This window comes from Haliotis rubra, unplaced genomic scaffold (assembly GCF_003918875.1).
Source record: "Haliotis rubra isolate DU_JTF1 unplaced genomic scaffold, ASM391887v1 Scf92, whole genome shotgun sequence".
Lineage (NCBI taxonomy): Eukaryota > Metazoa > Mollusca > Gastropoda > Lepetellida > Haliotidae > Haliotis > Haliotis rubra.
The window spans coordinates 298,492-321,838 of NW_025767657.1; the positions used below are offsets into that span (position 1 = coordinate 298,492).

The 23,347-nt window shown below is 41.1% G+C and overlaps 1 protein-coding gene across 6 annotated transcripts; it reads right to left on the reverse strand.

The window, feature by feature from the left end:
- Window positions 1–1,277: 1,277 nt before the first annotated feature.
- LOC124264318 (bis(5'-nucleosyl)-tetraphosphatase PrpE [asymmetrical]-like) lies at window positions 1,278–21,402 on the reverse strand. Of its 6 annotated transcripts, none has more exons than XR_006895096.1 (4): window positions 21,220–21,402; window positions 1,699–2,506; window positions 1,462–1,623; window positions 1,278–1,408 (listed from the first exon to the last, which is right to left on the reverse strand). XR_006895096.1 is itself a non-coding variant. In XM_046699069.1 (3 exons), exons 1-2 carry the CDS (start codon window positions 21,225–21,227, stop codon window positions 1,705–1,707), a joined length of 810 nt encoding a protein of 269 aa, XP_046555025.1. In that variant the 5' UTR covers window positions 21,228–21,402; the 3' UTR covers window positions 1,423–1,623; window positions 1,699–1,704. The 6 variants fall into 6 exon arrangements, 1 of the variants encoding a protein (XP_046555025.1); XR_006895099.1 differs by having other exon boundaries at window positions 21,201–21,402; XR_006895097.1 differs by lacking the exon at window positions 1,278–1,408 and having other exon boundaries at window positions 1,449–1,507; window positions 1,555–1,623.
- Window positions 21,403–23,347: the final 1,945 nt, after the last annotated feature.

A 23,347-nucleotide genomic window follows, 5' to 3' on the forward strand; every position in this document is an offset into this window, starting at 1 on the left:
AGCCGACCAGTCCTTGTACCCATCAATGCCGAGCGCCAGGCAGGGACCAACAAGTACCATATTTTAACGTCTATTGGTATGACGCGGTCGGGGATCGAACCGCGACCTTCCGCTCTCCGGGCGGACGCTCTAACCACTACACCACTGAGGCGGTCATGACGTGTACTAACCGCCAGCAGCAGTACAAAGTAGCACTATCCATAGGAAAGATCCATAGGAAGGACCCATAGGAAGGACCAAGGAAGCATGTATATAGAGGGGAATAAACATCCCTGTCAAGGTACATATCTCTACCCAGACAGAAATAATGACTGAATGAGTATTCTTACTTGAAAACGATACAAGAACCTGTATCAAAACGTCATGCTCTAGAATAAAAGAAGTTGTCATCCATATATACTTGTTCCATCAGACTTCCAACTTCAAGGGGCGGTGGGGTAGCCTAGTGGTTAGCGTTGGCTCGTCACGCCGAAGACCCGGCTTCGATTCCCCACATGGGCACAATGTGTGAAGCCCATTTCTGGTGTCCCCCGCCGTGATATTGCTGGAATATTGCTAAAAGCGGCGTAAAACTAAACTCAGTCAGTCAGTCCAACTTCAAATATGCCACTAAAAGAATTCAGAGAAGTGATTGAGTATGGTTTTAAGACAGTATAAAACATATCCTATAAGTGCCACAGCGGGCAACTGCAGAGATGGGATACCCATCGAACCCGGGTCTTCGTCGTGACGAGGTAACGCTTTAACCACATGGCCACCCCACCGCCCCCATAACATTGATAATAAAATCGACCTTCATCAATAGCACTTTATAATCGACCCTACATATTTGTATTTTTTTAATAACGGTTTATGCCATTCCTCAATTAAATCATTTCTTTAGCTTGAACCGTGTCGTTGTCTCGTATATGGAAGCAGCTATATAATGACTATGATAGAAATACTATGTATGATTGTACATTCATTCAGTGCCTCGCCACCGTTCATCACCCTGGTGGCAAGACTAATCTTTCCTTTCTATAATGCTGGCCAAACACCTGCCCCATATCTCACATAAATGTCACATCCTAACCCTCAACATAGATGACCCACCCTTGTCCTATATCTCCCTCATAAATGTCACTCCATAACCCTCAAAATAGGTGACCCACCCACATTCCCCACAAACCTCTCCCTAAAAATGTCTCCCTGCCACTGCCACCCTACTCAACAACCTCCTACCCCACCCCTTACCCACTCCTACCTCCAGGGCCTCCTAAGTGTCACCTCCTCCACTCAAGAGTCTGGTTCTACTCTTATGGTGTGACTACTAATCAGCACACACTAATTCCCCACACCCTCCTAGCCTGTCCCTCCTACCAGCTCCTACCACTACTAATCAGGGCCTCCTACCACTACTAATCAGGGCCTCCACTACCACTACTAATCAGGGCCTCCACTACTACCACTACTAATCAGGACGTCCTACCACTACTAATCAGGGCCTCCTACCACTACTAATCAGGACCTCCTACCACTACTAATCAGGGCCTCCTAACCACTACTAATCAGGACGTCCTACCACTACTAATCAGGGCCTCCTACCACTACTAATCAGGGCCTCCTACCACTACTAATCAGGACCTCCCACCACTAATCAGGACCTCTCCTACTACCACTACTCTATCACCTCCTACCACTACTAATCAGGACCTCAACGCTCGTTTACGGCGTGTCCACCCAGTATTGTTTCCGGGCAGGTACAGACAATGTTTTACGACATCCATTAATAAACATACCGGTCAGATGTTCCCCAGTAACACACCCTGTGTCTAAACCCGTCGCGAACCCATGTTCCACATAGCCTCTTTTCTTATCATGGCCATAATACACATGTTCGGGGCCAGTCCACAACGAAGCCCACGGTACGCCTTCAGAGATCTTGTTCGATGGGTGAACGGTTGGGTCCGTAGCCCCTCTCTGGACTAAACTCCTCATGTGTGTCATGGCCGTCAAACACTGTTCCTCGAGAACAACTCCAGGCTCAAGACCAGCGTGGACAATAATGGCTTGTAAAGAAGGAATGCGTATAGTATACGGAAGACTTTTCAAATAATCTAAATCCCCTTCATCAAATGTCCGGATGTATTGGTATCGTTCCGGTAAATCATACCCGGGGTCCTTTATAAGCCGGGCATGTTCACGTAGAGTTGTCTCCTCATGATTTCCCCGAACGGAGTAGCATTCTGTTCTTCGGAGAAGCTTGACCACCTCCTTAGACTTGGGGCCCCTGTTGACCAGATCCCCAACAAACACAAACAACACTGTGTCATCCAATGTCCGAGCTTTGTCCATCAGTTCTGTGAGTTCATCGTAGCAGCCATGGACGTCGCCGATAATGAAGACAGCTCGGTCCTGTATTGTGGCCTTGTCCAGAGTAAGATGGCAGACTTCCGGTAGCGGGAGACCATATCGACTTGGCCGCTCATGACCCTTCTTCCGGTCAGTCATGTTAGGTGACAGCGACCTGCAAACAAAACGACGTTAATGCATAAGTGTATAAAGTCCACTACACTCAGGTATTGGGTAGATTACGTGGTTGTTAGGACAAACACAGTGATCAACAGCACGAGCATTAGTCTACGCAATTGGAATATGACGACATGTCAACCACACAGCGTGTCTGACTACCCGACCCCGTTAGTGGCCCCTTAGGACAAGCATGAGTTACTGAAGATCAATATTCTAACCAGGATCTTCACGGGTTACGACCTCAAGTGCATCATAAATGTATAATGAAAATTTATATTTTTATCAGTGCAGATGACCAACATGACAAACTTGATATAGTCCGATAGATATGCAAATGAGGTCATTTAGCAAGACATCAATGCGAGTAACGTTATATGTCGCTTTCGGCGATACTCAAGCAATAACACGTCGTGGATTGCTAGAAATTGCCTGCACACATAGTAGGCATGCATGAAATGAAACCAACCATTTTCCGAACAAGAAATATCTACAACAATCCTCTCTTTGCCAAACAGTAAAGCCCCTGGTCCAGACGGAATTGCTAATGAATTTCTAAAGGAGTCGAGAAGTTTCATTGTCCCTACTCTCACTGTTCTTTTTAACAAAATTTATGACTCTGGCTATTTCCCTCCCAGTTGGGGTAAGAGCATAATTTGCCCTTTGTTAAAATCTGGCTACAAGAACGACCCCGATAATTACCGTGGTATATCCCTCATTGATTCCCTTTGTAAATTATTTACATCAATTCTTAATAAAAGATTAAAAATCTGGTGTGATTTAAATAATATCATTTGTGAATATCAGGCTGGCTTAGGGAAAACTATTCTACAACAGACCACATTTTTACACTTCAGGCTGTCATACAGAAATATTCATGTAAAAAAAAGGGCAGATTTTATTGTCTTTTAATCTATTTTTCAAAAGCTTTCGATACTCTTAAACATAATATACTTATAGATTCTCTTCATAAGGTTGGATTAGATGGGAAGTTCTTAGATATTATCTATGTATGTATAATTCACTTTGTGCCTGTGTTAGGACCCCTGAGGGACTTTCTAAACAATTTTCTTGTAATGTGGGTACCCGCCAGGGATGCATTTTAAGCCCTCAGATATTTATAATATTTATTCATCATTTATGCACAATTATGCAAAGTGAAGGTGGTAAGGGAATATTTATCACTGCTGTTTTCAATAACGTGTATGCCCTTATGTTTGCTGATGATGTTTCGGCTCTTTCAGACATTTGTATTCAATTGCAGAAAAAGATTAATGCCCTTGATTATTTTGCAAGGAAACAGGAATGAAAGTAAACCTTAAGAAAACAAAAGTGGTTGTTTTCAGAAATGGAGGGCCTCTTAGATCTTATGAAAAGTGGTATTTTAATGGGGAACAAATAGAAACAGTATCATTTTATAAATATCTTCGCATTATATTTACACCAAAACTTGTTTGGTCCAGGGCACAATTGTGTTTAGCATCTCAGGCTAGAAAGGCAATTTTATCAGTTAATCACTTTCAAAATAAATTCGGAAACATTAACTGTACAGATTATTCAAAGTTTTTGATGCACTGATCACACCAATATTATGCTATGGCTCAGAAATATGGGGAACTTCTTATTGTAAAAGTGTTGAATCGGTACAGCTTGATTTTTGTAAAAAGTATCTTAAAATAAATAGGTCATCTTGTAATTCCATGGCCCTGGGTGCATGTGGCAGATTGCCCCTGCAGTTTAATTATATGACCCGTGTAATAAAATATTGGTGTAGATTGTTACAACTTCTTCATGACAGATTACCTTTTCAAAGCTACCTTATGCTTAAGTCATTAGATGATAGTGGTAGAACAACATGGGCATCAAAAGTTCAAAGTCTTCTTTTTAATTTTGGTTTTGGATATGTTTGGTTGAGCCAAGATGTTGGTGATGTAAAGATGTTTATAAGCTTATTTAAACAAAGATTATCAGATAATTTAAAACAGTCCTGGTACTCTTCCCTGAGTAATTCCCCCAAATGCAACTATTATCAGTATTTTAAATCTGCATTAAATGTTGAACGTTATTTATCGTTTAACCTTTCTACACATTTAAGAGCTGTTTTAGCACAATTTAGGTGTAGTAATTTTAAAATAGCTGTAGAAACTGGGCGTTATAACAACACTGATTATAATCAAAGATTGTGTACATCATGTAAATCTAAAGGTCTTACCTATATTGAAGATGAATTTCATGTACTGTACATTTGTGAATCCTATTCACAACTAAGAGAGAGGTTTATTACAAAATGTGTTAAAAAGCCTTATACTGTATATTCTTTAGCAAATCTTTTCAAGAATACTAATGTAGACACTGTAAAATCTGTTGCCTTGTATCTATTTTATGTTAAAAGGATTATTACAAACACACTTGAATGATCATTGTGCCCCTGACTACACTGGAATTTCCTTTTGAATGTATTTACGGCCTTTTACTGGAATAAACTCTGTCTCTGTCTCTCTCTCTGAAACCAAGACGCTTTAACCACTAGGCAACCCCACCGCCCAAGTACCCAGTATGATTGACGAGTGTTGAAATAATTATCGGCCGCAAAAGGGTGCACATTCATTATGGTACACTGATGGTTCCAGTGCGGTACTACGAGCACAGATTAAAAACAGAAATTCTTGTTTCGAGAAAATAATTGAAATAACGTAGAATTTCGGGTTTTGGGAAAAATAGACTTGGAAGTACGAAACAGAACTAAAAAATTAAGAAAACAGAATAATGTATCGAGAAAACACTCTAGATTTCGAAAATATATACAAATAATTTAAATAAGGGGGAAATTTTGTTTTAAAAGATGATGTGTGCCACCAAAATAGTGCACCTTAAAGCTTTCATGCAGTTATAACAAAAATATACACTATTCATTGGGTCGGTGAAAACATATTGTCACAAAGTTGGGCAGCACAAAAAGAACAGCTAAATAGACATGAGCTTCACAGCACCGCAATGATTGCGTTATGTTGTGAACGCTGAACGGAGCTTGGGGAAAAGGCTACTCTATAGCTATCCTGTGGAAGATTACAACTTGCATCAACTGACAACTGCTATCGAGTTTTCCGCAATCAGAAATAGTCCAGATGCATGACATTGGCAGTTATTTACGACCTTGGATATTTCGATGTAATCGCTTATCCTAATATAATGGGAATCCGTTTTACCGGGACGTGCAGCGATGAGCAACGTCTTGGGGCACGACGCCCCCTGTTCACGCTTGGATCATAATTGAAACGCGCCAGGCGGTTTGTCTCCACCATACCCCACCTTGTTGATTTCAACACTGGCATAAATAACTTCGACGACCTGCATGACTTCGGGCCTTTCTCCATCATCATGCTGAAACGTCGTGATATACACTATTCACACCTTGCTAAGGATCAAGCCATTGATTCAACAGAAAACTATGATGTGGGGTCTAATTTGGTTTAAAGATCTAAGATTATTGTAAGCATGGATCCTAGGTTTCAGTACGTCACTGCATCTTGTGGATCCCATACCTAATATTTACAGGTGTTTTGTACTTGTCAATGAATCGTTCCATGATTTGCAAAATGGTTGATTGGTGCCATGAAAACCATTTTTATGGTTTCTCATGTATCAAGTGCATAAGGTTAGATTAAAGTGGCTGTTTGCCTAAAGATCGGTTACCATATCATTATTTATCTAGTTTTAAATGGATACAATTTCAAATTATAAATCTATGTTTAAGTAAAGTTGGGAATTTTTGTGATCCTTAGCAAAGTGTGAGTAGTATAGCTGAAACACTGATCAACGCAACGTTGACATAAACACATTCAGACACTCGAGCCTTAAAAGAACCTGTTACTTACATAAGAACTCGTGAAGACCGGTTTAAAATTGATCTTCAGTAACCCACGCTTGTCGTAAGCGGCGACCAACGGGATCGGGTGGTCAGGATCACTGACTTGGTTTACACATGTCATCGTATCCCAATTGCGTAGATCGATGTTCATGATTTCAATCACTGGATTGTCTGATCCAGACTCGATTATTTACAGGCCGCCGCCATATAGCTGAAATATTGCTGAGTGAGGCGTTAAACAACAAACAACCGCAAAAATATGTTATAAAAGATCGCTGGACGTTTAGGATCCACGTATCCCCGAATAACGACCTAATTCTCACCTGACTATATGTGCCAAATGATTAAATGTACTGGCAGGACATATCAATACACCCTCAAGGCTATCTTTGATGATCTGATACAACTGAGAAAAGACCGAGTACAAACACCACTTGGTGAGATCGATACCTATTATTGAACGTCTGTATAATACCAATGTATTGAACACTGGTCTTATTGTTAGGCTTTACCAGTACATTCATGTTCACAATTTACACAGAAGCTGTTTTTGGTCTCATTAAGACTAATGCTTAGTATCTGAAGATAAGTAATTAGAAACAATATTTCCATTTAAATTGGAAAGGAGTCCTTTTGAGACGGGATTTTCAGAACTGAGGAAATCTAGACTTGCTTCATTCAGGGCTTTAGCATTAGAGAAACGTCTGGACGAAAGTGAAAATAATGTGGTTCTGGGACTGCGAGAGAGACTAGGCGTAAGTCTGCAATATGTTTGAACTGCCGAGCAAAGAAAGTAAACGCTTATGTTTCGTGGTTGCTGAAAATAAACAAGAAATGGTTATCCGATTGTGATGTATTGGGGCGGGTTTTGATGCTTAATGGGCATTTAGAAGTTGGAAGGTAACATAACAGCGTTTGGTATGGATTTACAACTTCTTTAGTATTAACAACACGGTGGGTTTGGTTGGCAAGGCGACTGTTTTCGGCCAAGTTATGTCTCTATTCTGTCGGTCCAGTTCCAGTTTCAAGTTTAAAGTAAAGTAAGGTGTAAAGTAGGCCGGTGTAAAGTAAAGTAAGGTGTAAAGTAGGCCGGTGTAAAGTAAAATGTAAAGTAGGCCGGTGTTAAGTAAAGTAAGGTGTAAAGTCGGCCGGTGTAAAGTAAAGTAAGGTGTAAAGTAGGCCGGTGTAAAGTAAAATAGGCTAGAAAGTAAAGTAAAAAAAGTATGTAGGCCGGTGTAAAGTAAAATAGGCTGGTGTAAAGTAGGCCGGTGTAAAGTAAAGTACGGTGTAAAGTAGGCCGGTGTAAAGTAAAGTATAAGTAGGTGTAAAGTAGGCCGGTGTAAAGTAAAGTGGGCCGGTGTAAAGTAAAGTAGGCCGGTGTAAAGTGTAAAGTAGGCTGGTGTAAAGTAAAATAGGCTGGTGTAAAGTAGGCCGGTGTTAATTAAAGTAAGGTGTAAAGTAGGCTGGTGTAAAGCCACATAAGCTGTTAAGTAGACAGGTGTAAAGTGAACTAAGGTGTAAGTATCCTGGTGTAAAGAAGAGTTTAAGTAGGCTGGTGTAAAGTGAAGTAAGGTGTAAAGCAGGCTGATGTAAAGTTGGTTTGGTTACAGATTAAGTATAGCTTCCATCAGGGAACAGTCATGCTTACATTGTAGATACAGTAATAATCTTGTAAACAGTGTAACAAACCTCCAGATACGTATAGAAATACGGTAATATTCAGGACAGATGGTTACAAATATTGTAATGATATACGGAGATCCTGGTTGCCAAGACAATATTGTAATATTGTACTGACATCCTGGTTGCCAATCAAATATTGTTATGATATCCTGATATCTTGGTTGACTAGCAAATATTGTGATGGTATACTGATATCTTGGTTACTAAGACAATATTGTAATAATATACTGACAACGCGGTTCTCAGACAAACATAACAATAGTACACGATGTCTTGGTTGCCAAACAAGCATTTTTATAATAGATCGTCGGCTTGAATGCCAAACAAATATCGAAATAATATCTTGATATGTTAGTTACCAAGAAACTATTGTAATAATGTACTGATATATTGGTTACCAAGCAAACCATGCAATGATATACTGATACTTTTTCCAAGCACATATTGCAATGATATACTGATATCTTAGTTACCAAGCACATATTGCAATGATATACTGATATCTTAGTTACCAAACAAATATTGTAATAATATACTGACAGCTGGGTTACCAGACAGATATTCTAAGCGTATACTGACGTCTTGGTTGGCAAACAAGTACCGTTATAATAAACCGCTGCCTGGTTGCCAAACAAGTATCGTAATAATATACCAACATGGATTTTCGGGCTCAAATTATCTATACTCTCCCAAAAAAGAAACGCATCATGAAAATAGCAATTTCATGTAGCAATAAATTAAAACGTGATTCATTTTACAAAAGGTTTTGCTCTGTTTATGAGTCCTATGGTGTTTATGTTTGGAAACATCACAACAAAACGCACCATCCGTAAAATACCCGTATTTAACAGCATGGTTTTCAATTTCGGCGTGTAGTGTCACAGAATACACAATTCACATGCAATGCACGTGAAAGTTGGGGATCAGATAGTCTCAGTGATGGGTATAAAAGGTTGATCGCTGTCTGTCGATTATTCACTGTATTTGGAATATTGTTGACGAACGCAAAATGCCACGTCTAAGTGAAGCCAACCGTCATATCGTCATTGGTTTGCTTGAAGTTGGCCAGTCTCAACGTGCAGTTGCCCGACGCATAAATGTTCACCAAAGCACCATTTCACGGCTCTGGGAGAGATATCGCCGGCAGAATTCGGTAGCAGATGCCCCTCGTAGTGGGCGACCTCGAGCGACCACTGCGGCGCAGGATCGCTACATCCGGGTACGTAACCTGCGTCATCGAACAGCTACGGCGATCAGTACCGCTCGACAAATACCCGGATTGAGGAGGCTTTCTGCACAGACCGTCAGGAACAGGTTGAGAGAGGCTGGTTTACGTGCCAGAAGACCTTATTTTGGCCCTCTGCTTCGACAACGAGTTCAATGGTGCACCAACGTTCAGGCCTGGGACCTACCGAATTGGCGTAGAATCTGGTTCAGTGATGAATCACGATTTCTATTGGAACGACGCGATGGAAGAATGCGGGTGTACAGACGTCGACGTGAACGTTTCGCCGACGCTTGCGTTCCCCAGGTGGACAGATTCGGCCGCGAAAGTGTTATGATGTGGGGAGCGATCACCTGCCGTAGGAGAAGTGATTTGGTGATGATCCAGGGCAACCTGACAGCTCAACGGTACTGTGACGAAATCCTATGCCCACACCTCCTTCCAATCATTGATCGCCAGAGGGAGTTGTTTCAACAGGACAATGCCAGGCCCCACACAGCACGTCACACTAGAGACTTCCTCCAGAACCACAACATCAATGTGCTCCCCTGGCCCTCAGGATCACCGGACTTAAACCCGATCGAACATCTGTGGGATGCCCTGGACAGACGGGTGCGACGCCGTAACCCTCAGCCCCAGACACTTCAGCAACTCGCACAGGCACTACAGGCAGAGTGGGCTGCGATTGGGCAACACGAGATTCTGAGACTTATTCGTTCGATGCCGAGGCGATGCCGTGCAGTTCTGGATGCCCACGGTGGTCACACGAGGTATTGACTTCAGCGCCACCACACGTTTCCATGTGACACTCAAACTGACTTTCCTCGAGTTGGTGCCAAAGGCGAATAAGTCTGCATTCCGGGTGTGCAATTTCGCTATATTTCATTGACTCATAAAGCCTACAAGATGTTTCAAAATAAACATAAAAATACAGTTGAAATTCCTATATGCGTTTCTTTTTTTGGGAGAGTATATTTCAAATCCATCCCAGCCTCCATAGTAACAATTGGATGGCTACTGACTACAGTACAGAGTTATAGTGGCACCAATGTAACCTGTCTCAGATGCTCTTTAAAGAAATATTGAATTGCAACTGACTAATCTACGGTGCATACGAACAGATTATCTATTTGTAACCATCCCAGTCTCCAGAATAATACTTGTATGACCTCTGACCACAGCTATAGGGTTCTATTGGCACCAATGTAACCCGTCGGAGAGACCCTTTAAAGAAATGTAGAATTACAACTGATTTCATATGAAGCTTCCCAAACACTTGTACATTGCATCATAATCATCTGTTAGTCACATACGAGCTCTCGAAACGTTGCCCTTTTCCATGCCACCAAATCGATACATCTCGCCGAGCTGCACAAGTTGACTGAAATAAGAAGGCCATGCTATATTTACCATATTCCTCCTGTCTGCCAATCTGACCAAGCCAGCGCCTGCTCTCACAAGCCTTGCTGCGAAAGACAACACGTGGAATATCTATAATGTATGGGAATGTCTAGTCTGTCTTCACAGTCCCTGAACCACATTATTTCCTCTACTGCTAAGCCCTATCTGCAGTGCTAAAGCCCTAAATAAAGCAAGTCTAGATTTCCTCAGGTTCAGGAATCTGAATCTCTGGTCTCCCTGGGGCTCCTCTTCAATTAAAATGGGCTTGTTTGTTACTATCAAACTTATATATATTCAGAGACTAAGCATTAGTCAAGGGAATGTCGTTCAGCTGATGTTATGTACACTCCTCATGTTGAACTCGACAGAAATAGACCACGACCCCTCCTGGTAACGCTGCTGGCGGGAGTTAGAACAAGGCTAAGTAATGTTAATAAATTTAGGTAAGAGGGTCCATTATGTTTATTGACGGAGTAGGGGGCGTGTCTACTGTCTTGTCATTGTTGTTTATGGTCAGTGGGGATATTCACGATCACGAGGGATCATTGTTTTCGTTATCCGGGAATGTGACCTAAAGAAGGAAAATAATATGATAAATCAGTTTTAGTTTAGGGAAATCGAAATTATCTTACAATGTACTGAATATATTGACTTGTTTGTCGAGAACCTGTTTGTCAATGGATATGGAAACTGGGACAAGCTGACACACTTTCTTGCATTATTTTATCGTTACCACATTTACATACGTAAACAACTGGGTGGTATTTGCTAAAAGAAGAGTTTCGTTAAGTTGAGCCTCGAGGCGAGAAAGCCGAGCGCAACACGTGAGAGGAAATTTTACAGCGATATCCACTTCTCAATTCACATTGAAAACAGAACCGTGAAAGGGTTAGAATTGGTCCTCAGTAACCCATGCTTGTCGTAAGAGGCGACCAACGGGATCGGTGGTCAGACTCGCTGACTTGGTTGACACATGTCATCGGTTCCCAATTGCGCAGATTGATGCTCATGCTGTTGATCACTGGATTGTATGGTCTAGACTCAATTACAGTCGAGCACCGTTGTCTCGATATTCATGGGACCAAGAAAAAATATCGAGTTATCCGTACTTCGAGACATCCGACCAGGGCATATCATCATATATCAGAAACAACTCAACAATCACATGTCAGTCACGTGATTACACAAAACCCTAATACATGATAGCATAATACATGATAATATGTTGTTATGATTCCTGTGGTCAATCCACCCTTATCCAATAGAAACAGTGATACAGATGTGAAAAATCACTGTTCAAATAAATATTTCACAATCATATTTGATTTTTGTTGTTTCTTATGATTCACCCCTTCTGTGGTCAGTAATGGACCAGTCCAGCAATAATCCACCGTAATCCCATAAAACCAGTGAGGCATGAAGTCCCACATAGCCTAAGGAACTGTACCTACCTAACTGAATAATTTTAGGCCTCGTGGGACGATTCTCAGCATGTTTTGATTCGAAACTATAATCCGTTATCAGTAGCGTTTAGTGGTAACAGTGAGTACTTCCTAATTATTTTTTCCTAATTGATCCTAATTAAATAACAAACAAGTGACACCTTCAACTCAATTTAGTCCTAATTAGTTACACTACCAAACCCCTTTGATTCATGCCGCACCGTGTGTAAACGTGTGGAAACAACCTCAGTTCAGAGGGATATTGCCCATGAAAGGTAGGTGAATATCCAGTGTCTTTGCAAATCGAGTTAAAAGGGTAATTTTGCATGTTAGGACTATGAAATTATATCGAGATATCCGAAATATCGAGACATCCGTATCGAGTTAAAAGAGCTTGAAAATGATAAATTATGAAGGATTTTGCCGGGACCGAGATGTTATATCGAGACAACCGAGATATCGAGTTATCAGAGTTCGACACAACGGTGCTCGACTGTATATACAGACCGCCGCCTTATATGTGGAATGTTGCTGAGTGAGGGGAACAAACAAACCAAAAACACACATTGAAGACACATGCCGCCAAGTAAAACAAAATAATTACACAACCAGCTGTTAAAACAGTAAAACATTGTATTCTTTACTTTAGAAAGAAAGATATATCATGATATCATGCAACCTCGTTAAACCGGTCCCTGGAAAGAGCGGAAACAACGAGACGAGCAGATCTTTGATACACTCTTCAAAAAAGAAACGCATAAGCAATTTTAGAAGAATTTATTGCGTTAGTTTAAGAGCAATTATTTCATATAATTTCAATGGTAAAATGGTGAAAATTCACATCTATAGACAAAGAGTTCGCAAACCCAACCTTTTATTGTTGTGTTTCTGTTTATTTAAGTCCACAAGACCGCGACCCGTGAAGGTCCGGTTTAGAATCGATCTTCAGTAACCCATGCTTGTCGTAAGAGGCGACTAACGGGATCGGGTGGTCAGGCTCGCTGACTTGGTTGACACATCTGATCTTATCCCAGTTGCGTAGATCGATGCTCATGTTGTTGATCACTGGATTCTCTGGCTCGATTATTTACATACCGCCGCCATATAGCTGGAATATTGCTGAGTGTGACGTAAAACTAAACTCACTCCCACAAGATTCCGTCAAAGTCAGTACTTCGTATGGCCATCGTTGGCAGCAATTACTGCCAGGCACCGTCTCGGCACAGACTGGATAAGTCGACGAAGTCGCGGAATTCTTCCCCACTCTTCCTGCAATGCGATGGCCAGTTGTGGAAGTGTCGGTCGAGTTCATCCCATGGGTGTTCTATCGGATTTAGATCTGGTGATCAGGAAGGCCATGGCAAGACATTGGCATTAGAATTGGCCAAGGTGACGCGAGCTGTATGTGAAGTAGCGTTTTCATGCTGGAACAACTCCCTCTGTCGGTCCATAATCAGAAGCACGTGAAGCGCAAAGGACTTCGTTGATGTCCTGATTTGCTACCGAAATTCCCCTGAACGACCTCTAAATGAGATCTTTGTATGCTGGATATCGCACCCCACACCATGACACTCTCTACCTGTCGACCTGTCGACCTATCGAATGCAATTAGGGACAAAACCTTCATTACTCCTACGGTAAACACCCTGTCTTCCATTTCGCCGGTGAAGAAAAAATCGTGATTCATCACTGAACCAGACTCGCCTCCAGTTTCTAAGGTTCCAGTTCCGGACTCTACGACACCACCGCAAGCGATTGCGCCAATGGAAGTTTCTCAAAACAGGGTCGTCAACTGACCTTCTTAGTCGAATTCCCACGCAATCGGTTCCTGACAGTTTGGTCGGAAATTCTTCTCAAACCAGGGATGCGTTGTGCTGTCCTCATGGCTGTGGCAATTACGATGACGCAAGTGAGCAACCCGGATGTAGCAGTCCTGGCTTGGGTGGTAACTCTTGGACGGCCACTCCAAGGTGTTCTTGGGCGGAATTGGTCTGCAGCAAACGATCCTAAAAGCGAATATTGGTGCTCTGATGAACGTTGAAATGTTGGGCAACTGCAGACTGCAACTCCCCAGCTTCAGGTCAATGGCGATGTTTCTATTGACGGAACTCACTCGTGGCATGATGAAATCCTCTGTTCCAGGCAAAACCGAATGGCAAAATTAGTGCAGTTTGCTTTGTGTGTTTTCTTGGTGACGTTTTGGCGAATATTTCTTCAAACATTTCTAAAACAAGGGAAAAGGTTAAAATTGCCGCGTTTTGGCACTGGAGCTGTTTACAATCACACAAATATGACGTTTTTCACAATCACACACAAATATGACGTTTTGGAAAGAAATAGTATATTTGCATTGTTTTTTGCCGCAGCTACACGAGTCCAATATTCTCAAAATCATCTATGCGTTTCTTTTTTGAAGAGTGTATTTAGCTGAGTTAAATTACCTATAATGGACTAATAATATTCCATTGGTAATAAACATTATCTTTTGGAAACAAAACTCATATCTCGTACTCATACTCGTATCTTTCCTGGGAATCAGTGACAGTGAAGTAAGATGTAAAGTAGGCTGATGTAAAGTTACATAAGCTGTAAAGTTACGTACGTGTAAAGTAGGCTGGTGAAAAGTTACGTAAGGTGTACAGTAGGCTGATGTAAAGTTACTTACTGTGTAAAGTGGGCTGATGTAAAGTTACGTAAGGTGTAAAATAGGCTGATGAAAAGTTACATAAGCTGTAAACTAGGCTGGTGTAAAAATACATAAGCTGTAAAGTAGGCTGATGCAAAGTTACGTACGGTGTAAAGTACTCTGATGTAAAGTTACGTAAGGTGTAAAGTAGGCTGATATAAAGTTACGTAAGGTGTAAAAGTAGGCTGGTGTAAAAATACATAAGGTGTAAAGTAGGCTGATGTAAAGTTACGAAAGGTGTAAGGTAGGCTGATGTAAAGTTACATAAGCAGTAAAGTACCCTGATGTAAAGTTACGTAAGGTGTAAAGTACCCTGATGTAAAGTTACGTAAGGTCTAAAAGTACCCTGATGTAAAGTTACGTAAGGTGTAAAGTAGGCTGGTGTAAAATACATAAGCTGTAAAGTAGGCTGATGTAAAGTTACGTACGGTGTAAAGTAGGCTGATGTAAAGTTACGTAAGGTGTAAAGAGGGCTGATGTAAAGTTACGTAAGGTGTAAAGTAGGCTGGTGTTAGTTACATAAGGTGTAAAGTAGGCTGATGTAAAATTACGTAAGGTGTAAAAGGTAGGCTGATGTAAAGTTACGTAAGGTGTAAAAAGTACCCTGATGTAAAGTTACGTAAGGTGTAAAGTACCCTGATGTTAAGTTACGAAAGGTGTAAAGTAGGCTGGTGTAAGTTACATCAGCTGTAAAGTAGTCTGAGGAAAAGTTACGTACGGTGTAAAGTAGGCTGATGTAAAAGTTACATAGCTGTAAAAGTAAGCTGGTGTAAAAAAGTACCTAAGCTGTAAAGTAGGCTGATGTAAAGTTACGTAAGGTGTAAATTACGCTGATGTAAATTTACATAATCTGTAAAGTAGGCTGATGTAAAGTTACGTAAGGTGTTAAGTAGGCTGATGTAAAGAGTTACATAAGGTGTAAAAGCAGGTTGATGTAAAGTTACGTAAGGTGTAGAGTAGGATGATGTAAAAGTCACGTAAGGTGAAAATGTGGATGATGTAAAGATATATAAGTTTAAAATAGGCTGATGTAAAGTCACATGAGCTGTAAAGTAGGCTGATGTAAAGTGAAGTAAAAGGTGTAAAGTAGGCTGATGTAAAGTGAAGTAAAGGTGTAAAGTAGGCTGATATAAAGTTACGTAAGGTGTACAGTAGGATGGTGAAGAGTGACGTATGGTGTAAAGTAGGCTGATGTAAAGTTACATAATCTGTAAAGTAGGCTGATGTAAAGTGTAAAGTAGGTTGGTGTGAATTAAGCTGTACAGTAGGGTGGTGTAAAGTTACATAATCTGTAAAGTAGGCTGATCTAAAGTTAAGTAAGGTGTTAAGCAGGCAAGTGGGATTTAGTGGTTTGGTTGCAGAATAGTTTCCAGTAAATGATGACATGATGATAGATATTCCAGTCACAGAAAGCAGATTGACTGGGGACCACAGACCAGTCCAGGTCCAAATATCGTAATTACTTTTGTGTGAATTCTGTTATTGATCCTGTGCAATTAATCATTGACTGTTACACTGACATACGTAATGACATTTAATACATGGATTAACAACAGCGCCTTTGATTATCCACTCTGTCATTATATACCGTATCGTATCGTATCACATCACTGTTCTAATATATAACACGCTGGGTCAATGAGTTGAATGAAACTTTACAGGAAATCAGATTGTATGTCATGCAAGGTTCATTATACACACATCAATACATGCACTCAAACCCATGCACTCAAACCCAACTTAAACGTATATAGAAAACAGTTTGTGACCGGCTTAAGTGTTCAGAGAAACACTTAGAAATATAGAAAACAGCCTGTGAACGGCTGTAGTGTTCAGATAAACAGTTCCAAGTATCGCTGTAGTTTTAACCATGAATCAACTCTATTGGAATGCGTGACAGCAGAGACCATATGGTCTCTGGTGACAATACTAAAACTATACAACGAAACTCTCTTAATCCGGACTGTAAATTCTTCCAGATGTACAGATTTCGGATTTAAAAAATCTTCAAAATCATCTCTCAATCATATATGGCGGCAACGAAATCGCTTGACATGCATAACATTGTAGCGTCATTGATTACCATGACGTCACAATCAAATGACATCATAATCTCTCGGCCAGTGAAGCTGGCTATTCGTACTTTTAAGCTGAAGACACCGTTTATTACTGTTTACAAAGTCAAAAGAACTTGGAAAAACGAAGTTTGATTATAAATAAAAGCTCGCTTCTTTTGATTACAGTTTTGGCGAAGTTGAAGTGACCTACGCAAATACTTCGAGTTATCCAAGGGCCGACACGGCCGTAAGTGATGACCATATAAGGAATGGCTAATAAGGAATGAAATCTCAGTATTTACTTCGAGACAACAGTGTTTGACTGCATACCAGACAGACAGACAGACATTTGTATTCAGTAAAGGGGCATCAGGCCCAAAATACAAACATCATTAAATTTCAGTTACTGAGCATATTTTAAGTTGATCCTCTTCTCTGCATGATACAGGAAACTTACATTTACATTATTTTACATAGTTTGACTGTATACCGATGTCTATGACAGTTAAGTATCTCGGCAAGCCTTGGAGTTTCAAACTTGTATCGAGTCTAATTGATATATTTGATGTCAAAAGACCTGGAGATGAGTTCATCAATTTGTGTCGACATGTCTGAATTTCATTTCGTCCCCGGTACAATATAGAACAAGTTTTATGGATAACAACTTCTTTATTTCGTGAGTGCGACGTTTCGATACAGATTCTTGTACCGTTGTCAAGCAAGAGTGATACATGAAGTGTAGGAGCTGCATATATATACTGTATATAACAATGAAACAACATAATAGACAAAGGAAACAACATAATTGCCATGATTGGCTAAGCAGTAAGCTGAAGAAGCCAGTGAGTACACAAAGGATAGTGAATGGAAGCCAGAGATGTAGTTACAATGAGATGTTTGAACAATAGATGCGATGAAATAGTCAACAGAACCATCGAAGCAACGTTTTCACCTCCTGCCAAAAGATCTAAACCAGAATCAGCCCCCATCAAGATATCCATTCCCTACATTGGTAAACCATCACACCAAATCAACCGACTCCTGAAACAACAGGCAGGCATAGCCACAACCTTCTCAGCGTCCTCCAGCCTCAACAACCTCCTCCATGCCAACGGAAGAAAACAACCCACCGTCAACAACAACAACCCGAAATGTGTTATTTACAAAATAAACTGTGATTGTGGACAATGCTACATAGGTGAAACATCCCGACCCATCAACACCCGAGTCAAAGAACATCGCACCTCTGTTGCTAATTCCGACACCAAGTCAGCTATCTCTGACCACATCAAAGCTAACCCCAATCATCAAATAGAGTGGTCCGACATCACCATTCTCGCCAACAACCAAACGGACTTCACTAAACGCAAGCTCACAGAAGCCATTCACATCAAACGCCACAAGCCCACCATCAACCGTGACCAAGGATACTTCATTCCATCAGCTTATGATCCACTCCTCCACCAAGCCCAATCTATTGTATAAACATCGCATCTATTGTTCAACATCTCATTGTAACTACATCTCTGGCTTCCATTCACTATCCTTTGTGTACTCACTGGCTTCTTCAGCTTACTGCTTAGCCAATCATGGCAATTATGTTGTTTCCTTTGTCTATTATGTTGTTTCATTGTTATATACAGTATATATATGCAGCTCCTACACTTCATGTATCACTCTTGCTTGACAACGGTACAAGAATCTGTATCGAAACGTCGCACTCACGAAATAAAGAAGTTGTTATCCATAAAACTTGTTCTATATTGTACGTCTCAACTTCTAAAATGCCACTCAAACAAGAAATGTATATTTTTCATTCTAGCACGACAATGTGTGATACTCGATTCTGATTGGCTGAGAGCTCATCAAAACCGTACTTAAATGACAGTTTAAGGACCGCTAATTAAAGTTACCGATTCACCGCGTATGAATACAACGAACTCGTTGACCCTATTGTTTGTAAACAAACATGTCGGACATCGGCAATTTCTATCTCGGCAGCATCTTTGGTGTTTTGAAGTAAAAGCAAATGGTTTGAAGAAGAATTTCTTGACCCAAATCCCAGTGAAGAAGCTGGAAAATCCGTCAGCAGCGCAAAAGCGGCAGTATATTCAAAGCGGGTCCAGATCTACGTGTGTTGATGTCGACAACACACGTCGGCCCACGTCCTAACCTGACCGCTTCCGTCCCGGCCGTAATGTCCAGTCCTTCCACTTCCACTGTCCATGTATCCCACACAAAAGGTGTCATGTCAGGTCTTTTCCAAATTGGGAATAGTAGGGTGGTTATCAACAATTATTTCCGTGAATAAAGTTAGCGGCGACTAAACTTAGCCAGTTCACGGCTTGCATTTGGGCGAGTCGATTGTCATACAGTAGGGGAGATCATTAATTCGCTTTGAGAAAATTCAAATAATTGTACTTGCTCACAGAATAAACTGTCTTTTTAATGGTTCCTGAAATATAGCATTTATTTTGTTGAAAATGTCTTATTTTGTTCATTACACAACCTGTCCCTCAACGGGACGATTCCAAGCGATTTCCAGGAAAAAGGCCCTTTGCGCCTTCTGTTCTTGCGCGCCAAACAGTTCGGTTTTAAAACGCTTATCAGTCGTGCTAGAATGAAGATAAAGCTACTCTGTAGCTAGACCGTTAAATGTTTAATTTAAAACCTCACGTTAACGCGTTCGGTTTTAAAATTACATTTAGCGATCTTAAATCAACGATAAAGGACCGCAAAATTGAAAACAGAGTAGCTTTATCTTCTAATTAAAAACTAATGAGGAGTGATTTTTTGGTGATAAATAGAATCTCACCCTTGTAACTTTATCAACTCGTGTTGATATAACTGATATCAGTAGACAGTTGAGTGAGATTCTCTAATAAAACACTTTAGTCATTGTTATCAAAATAATTGTTTGGTTTATCTGAAATACTAGCATCTAAGATAATTACATCATTCTAATACCGTCCTCGTTCTGGATTTTACTTTCCTATAACATCGGGTTGTTCGCATTCGACATTATCACAGCTTTATATGGCATAGCGGTAGATCAACATTGTCAGGTACTGATACAAAAACTAAAACTGTCAAATTGATGAAGGCCACAGAATTCATTTTCAATATCATAACAAACATTCATTTCCGATTCCGAGTGAGTGAGTGAGTTAGTTTAGGTTTTCGCCGCACTCAGCCATATTCCAGCTCGCGGTGGTCTGTAAATAATCGAGTCTGGACCAGTCTGGACAATCCAGTGATCAACAACATGAGCATCGATCTGCGCAATTGGGAACCGATGACATGTGTCAACCAAGTCAACGAGGCTGACTACCCGATCCCGTTAGTCGCCTCTTACGCCAAGCATGGGTTACTGAAGGCCAATATTCTAACCCGGACCTTCACGGGTTTCCGATTCCGATGATACAATGAGTATGTGTTATGATGACACCAGGTGTTCGCCAAAAGGTGAGCCTATCCTGCCCACTGTCACCCCCCGTAACAAACACATGCAGGGGAAAGTCAATCGTTTACCTGAAATAGAATACGGGAACATATCGGATAATGGGAATTGCATATGTCAGCAATGTATGAACGATAACATAAGCAATCGCTCATGTCGTCTTGGTATGGGAATTCGGACCCGTGAATATCCAGGCTACAACTCGTCTTCACTCGAAAAGATACGGGTTATAACTGGTCTTCACCCTTGAACATCCGGGTTAGAATTGGTCTGCAGCGAACCATGTTTGTCGTAATAGGAGATTAGCGGGACTGCGTGGTCAGGCTCGTTGACTTGGTTAATACATGCTGTCGTGTGCCAATTACGTAGATCGAATCATGTTTGTCGTAATAGGAGATTAGCGGGACTGCGTGGTCAGGCTCGTTGACTTGGTTAATACATGCTGTCGTGTGCCAATTACGTAGATCGAATGTTCATGGTGACAATCACTGTCCTAAAGCTAGAATATTCCTTCGTGCGAATTAAACAACAAACAAACAAACAACAAAATGGTACGACATTTGGACAGTACAGGGTAACTAGCGTGACGAGTTGGTGCTATTAAGTGATATATATTACCTTCCTGATATGCACACATCAACTCGCCATACTGACCAACCGATACCCAGATGTCGCCATGACAATGGCGCTGTAAATAAACTACCGCAGGCTAGCCACGAGCTACTGAACACCAGCCGTTTCAATGCACAATATAGGACTGTTCGTGATGTGGCCGACATGCACCACGTCCTCTGCTCCAAATGACACGACGTGTATGATTGTATGGCCGCCAGTACTGTTGGCGGAATGGTGATAACGACAGTATAATACCTTCAAATCAGCTCGCTACCTCTGCATCTCGGCCGCAGGTATCCGACTCACACATCTCTGTCCATCCTTGTACAACGCAGAACAAATGTAACTTTACAACAGGTTACCCCCATCCGTGTACAAATATAGCAACACGTGGGCAATAAGCCTGTTTACTGATCGCTGTCGGCGTTTTACAACGCCCAAAAGTCGAGGCCGCCAAGTTCCCTTTACATATATATCCATTCAGTGCTTGTCCGAGTTTTAAGTCAGGAGATACCCTGGCTGAGAACATTCCAGGTACAATTGACACAAACCAAGGGCACAGGACGTTGAATGGAGTTGCTGCTGGTCAGGATCTCGACTGAAAACCTTTACATGCTGTGTAGGTTTGTGTCATACACATGTGAGTGCCTGTTAAGTTTCTCTGTCAGGGGACTATTGATCATGTGTATATTATATGTCGTGTTCATAACCATGTCAATCACATGGTGGTATCACGATCTGTGTGTATTGTGTTTACAATGGCCATTATGTCTAAGGTATGCACACTGTGTGTACGGTATGTTCTGTAGACACTGATGCGGGCCCTGCCTCCAGTTAAACTGTGCATTTCAGACACACCTGACACAAAACAAGGGCACATGTTAAATGGAGTAGCAGTATTGTGTATTCTGTGGCCATTAGGTCTAAGGTATGCACTGTGTGTACTGTTTGTACAGTAAGATGCTGATTCGGGTAATGCCTCCAATTCGAATACGTCCATCAGTTATCGTATTTGTTGTACGTACTAAGTGACGGTTGTTTATTTGTTTGTCGTTTAACGCCTCATTCATCAACATTACATCTATATGGTGGCTGTCTGTAAATAATCGAGTCTGGACCAGACAATCCAGTGATCAACAGCCTGAGCATCAATGTACGCAAATGGGATACGATGGCATGTCAACGTCAGCGAGCCTGACCACCCGATCCCGTTAGTCGCCTCTTACGACAAGCATGGGTTACTGAAGATCATCTAACCCGGATCTTCACGGATGATACGTGAAGGTCTTACTAGTATCTTTCTCTGAAGGCATTCAGTTTGGTTTCACCAGAGCCAACATCCGGAATCTTTAAAGTGGATTCAGGTGCCAAATTCCCCTCTAGACATGCATCCCATAAAAAAGTTTGTCCGATAATTACAAAGAGAGTATTAACCAAGAAACGCAATGCAATTTAGAAGGTGGTGAAATGTAACACTTGCTATATTTGGGATTTAACTTTCTCAGTAAAGTACAGATTCGAACCCCACTCTCAGAGTCAGCCACCTAATCGCCAGCACACAAAGTCAGCCATCTAACCCACTCAGCCATCGCGGCTTCCTAAGAGTTGATTACTACTGTAATCCCAAATATAACATGTACTCATGTGGGGAATCGAACCAAGGTCTTCGACTTGACGAGTGAACGCTTTCACCACTAGACTACTTCACCGCCGCCATCACAAATAGAAAGACTGATGTAAAAGTTCAGCTACATCATGCACGAAATTTCCGAGATGTCCACTGGATCAAACTGGGTCAAAACTGAAAATATCGTAAGGGACCATACCTTGATCTCCACACTTACCGAAATTTCATTACACTTATTATTTTTTTTACACAAATTGACGAATAAATTATATAAACTGCTTGTTCAGTATGTCTGTCATGGTGGCCATATTGAAACTTCTTGAACTAATTCAGCTGTCATCATCGTTGGGAACAAGCATGTGACGTTTCAACAGTAACACAGGTTGAGTGGGTTTGGCGTTTGTATTTTTTCAAGGAAGCCGTTTACACCGGACGCTGCACGCCGGACGCCGGGTGCCGGACAAAAATGTCATGACACAAGCTGACTTGGGATGAAGTGGACTGATGAAAAGGAGAGGAACAGTTTGTTTTGCAAAGATTGCATCGCGGATGAATGGCAATGTATTATATATTTTCTGCTTTGTGACAGGTAGGATTACAGTGTATAGGGTAATTTTAATGAAATTCGTCATCTGCATTCAACGAGATATGTGTATAAACGTTTCGATTTTTTCTCGAGCGAAAGTAAATAAACTGTTATACTCTTACTTATCTGCAATATTACAAAATATAACAATGGCTCAACATCATACAGCACTGTAGCGTTAGGGGTGGG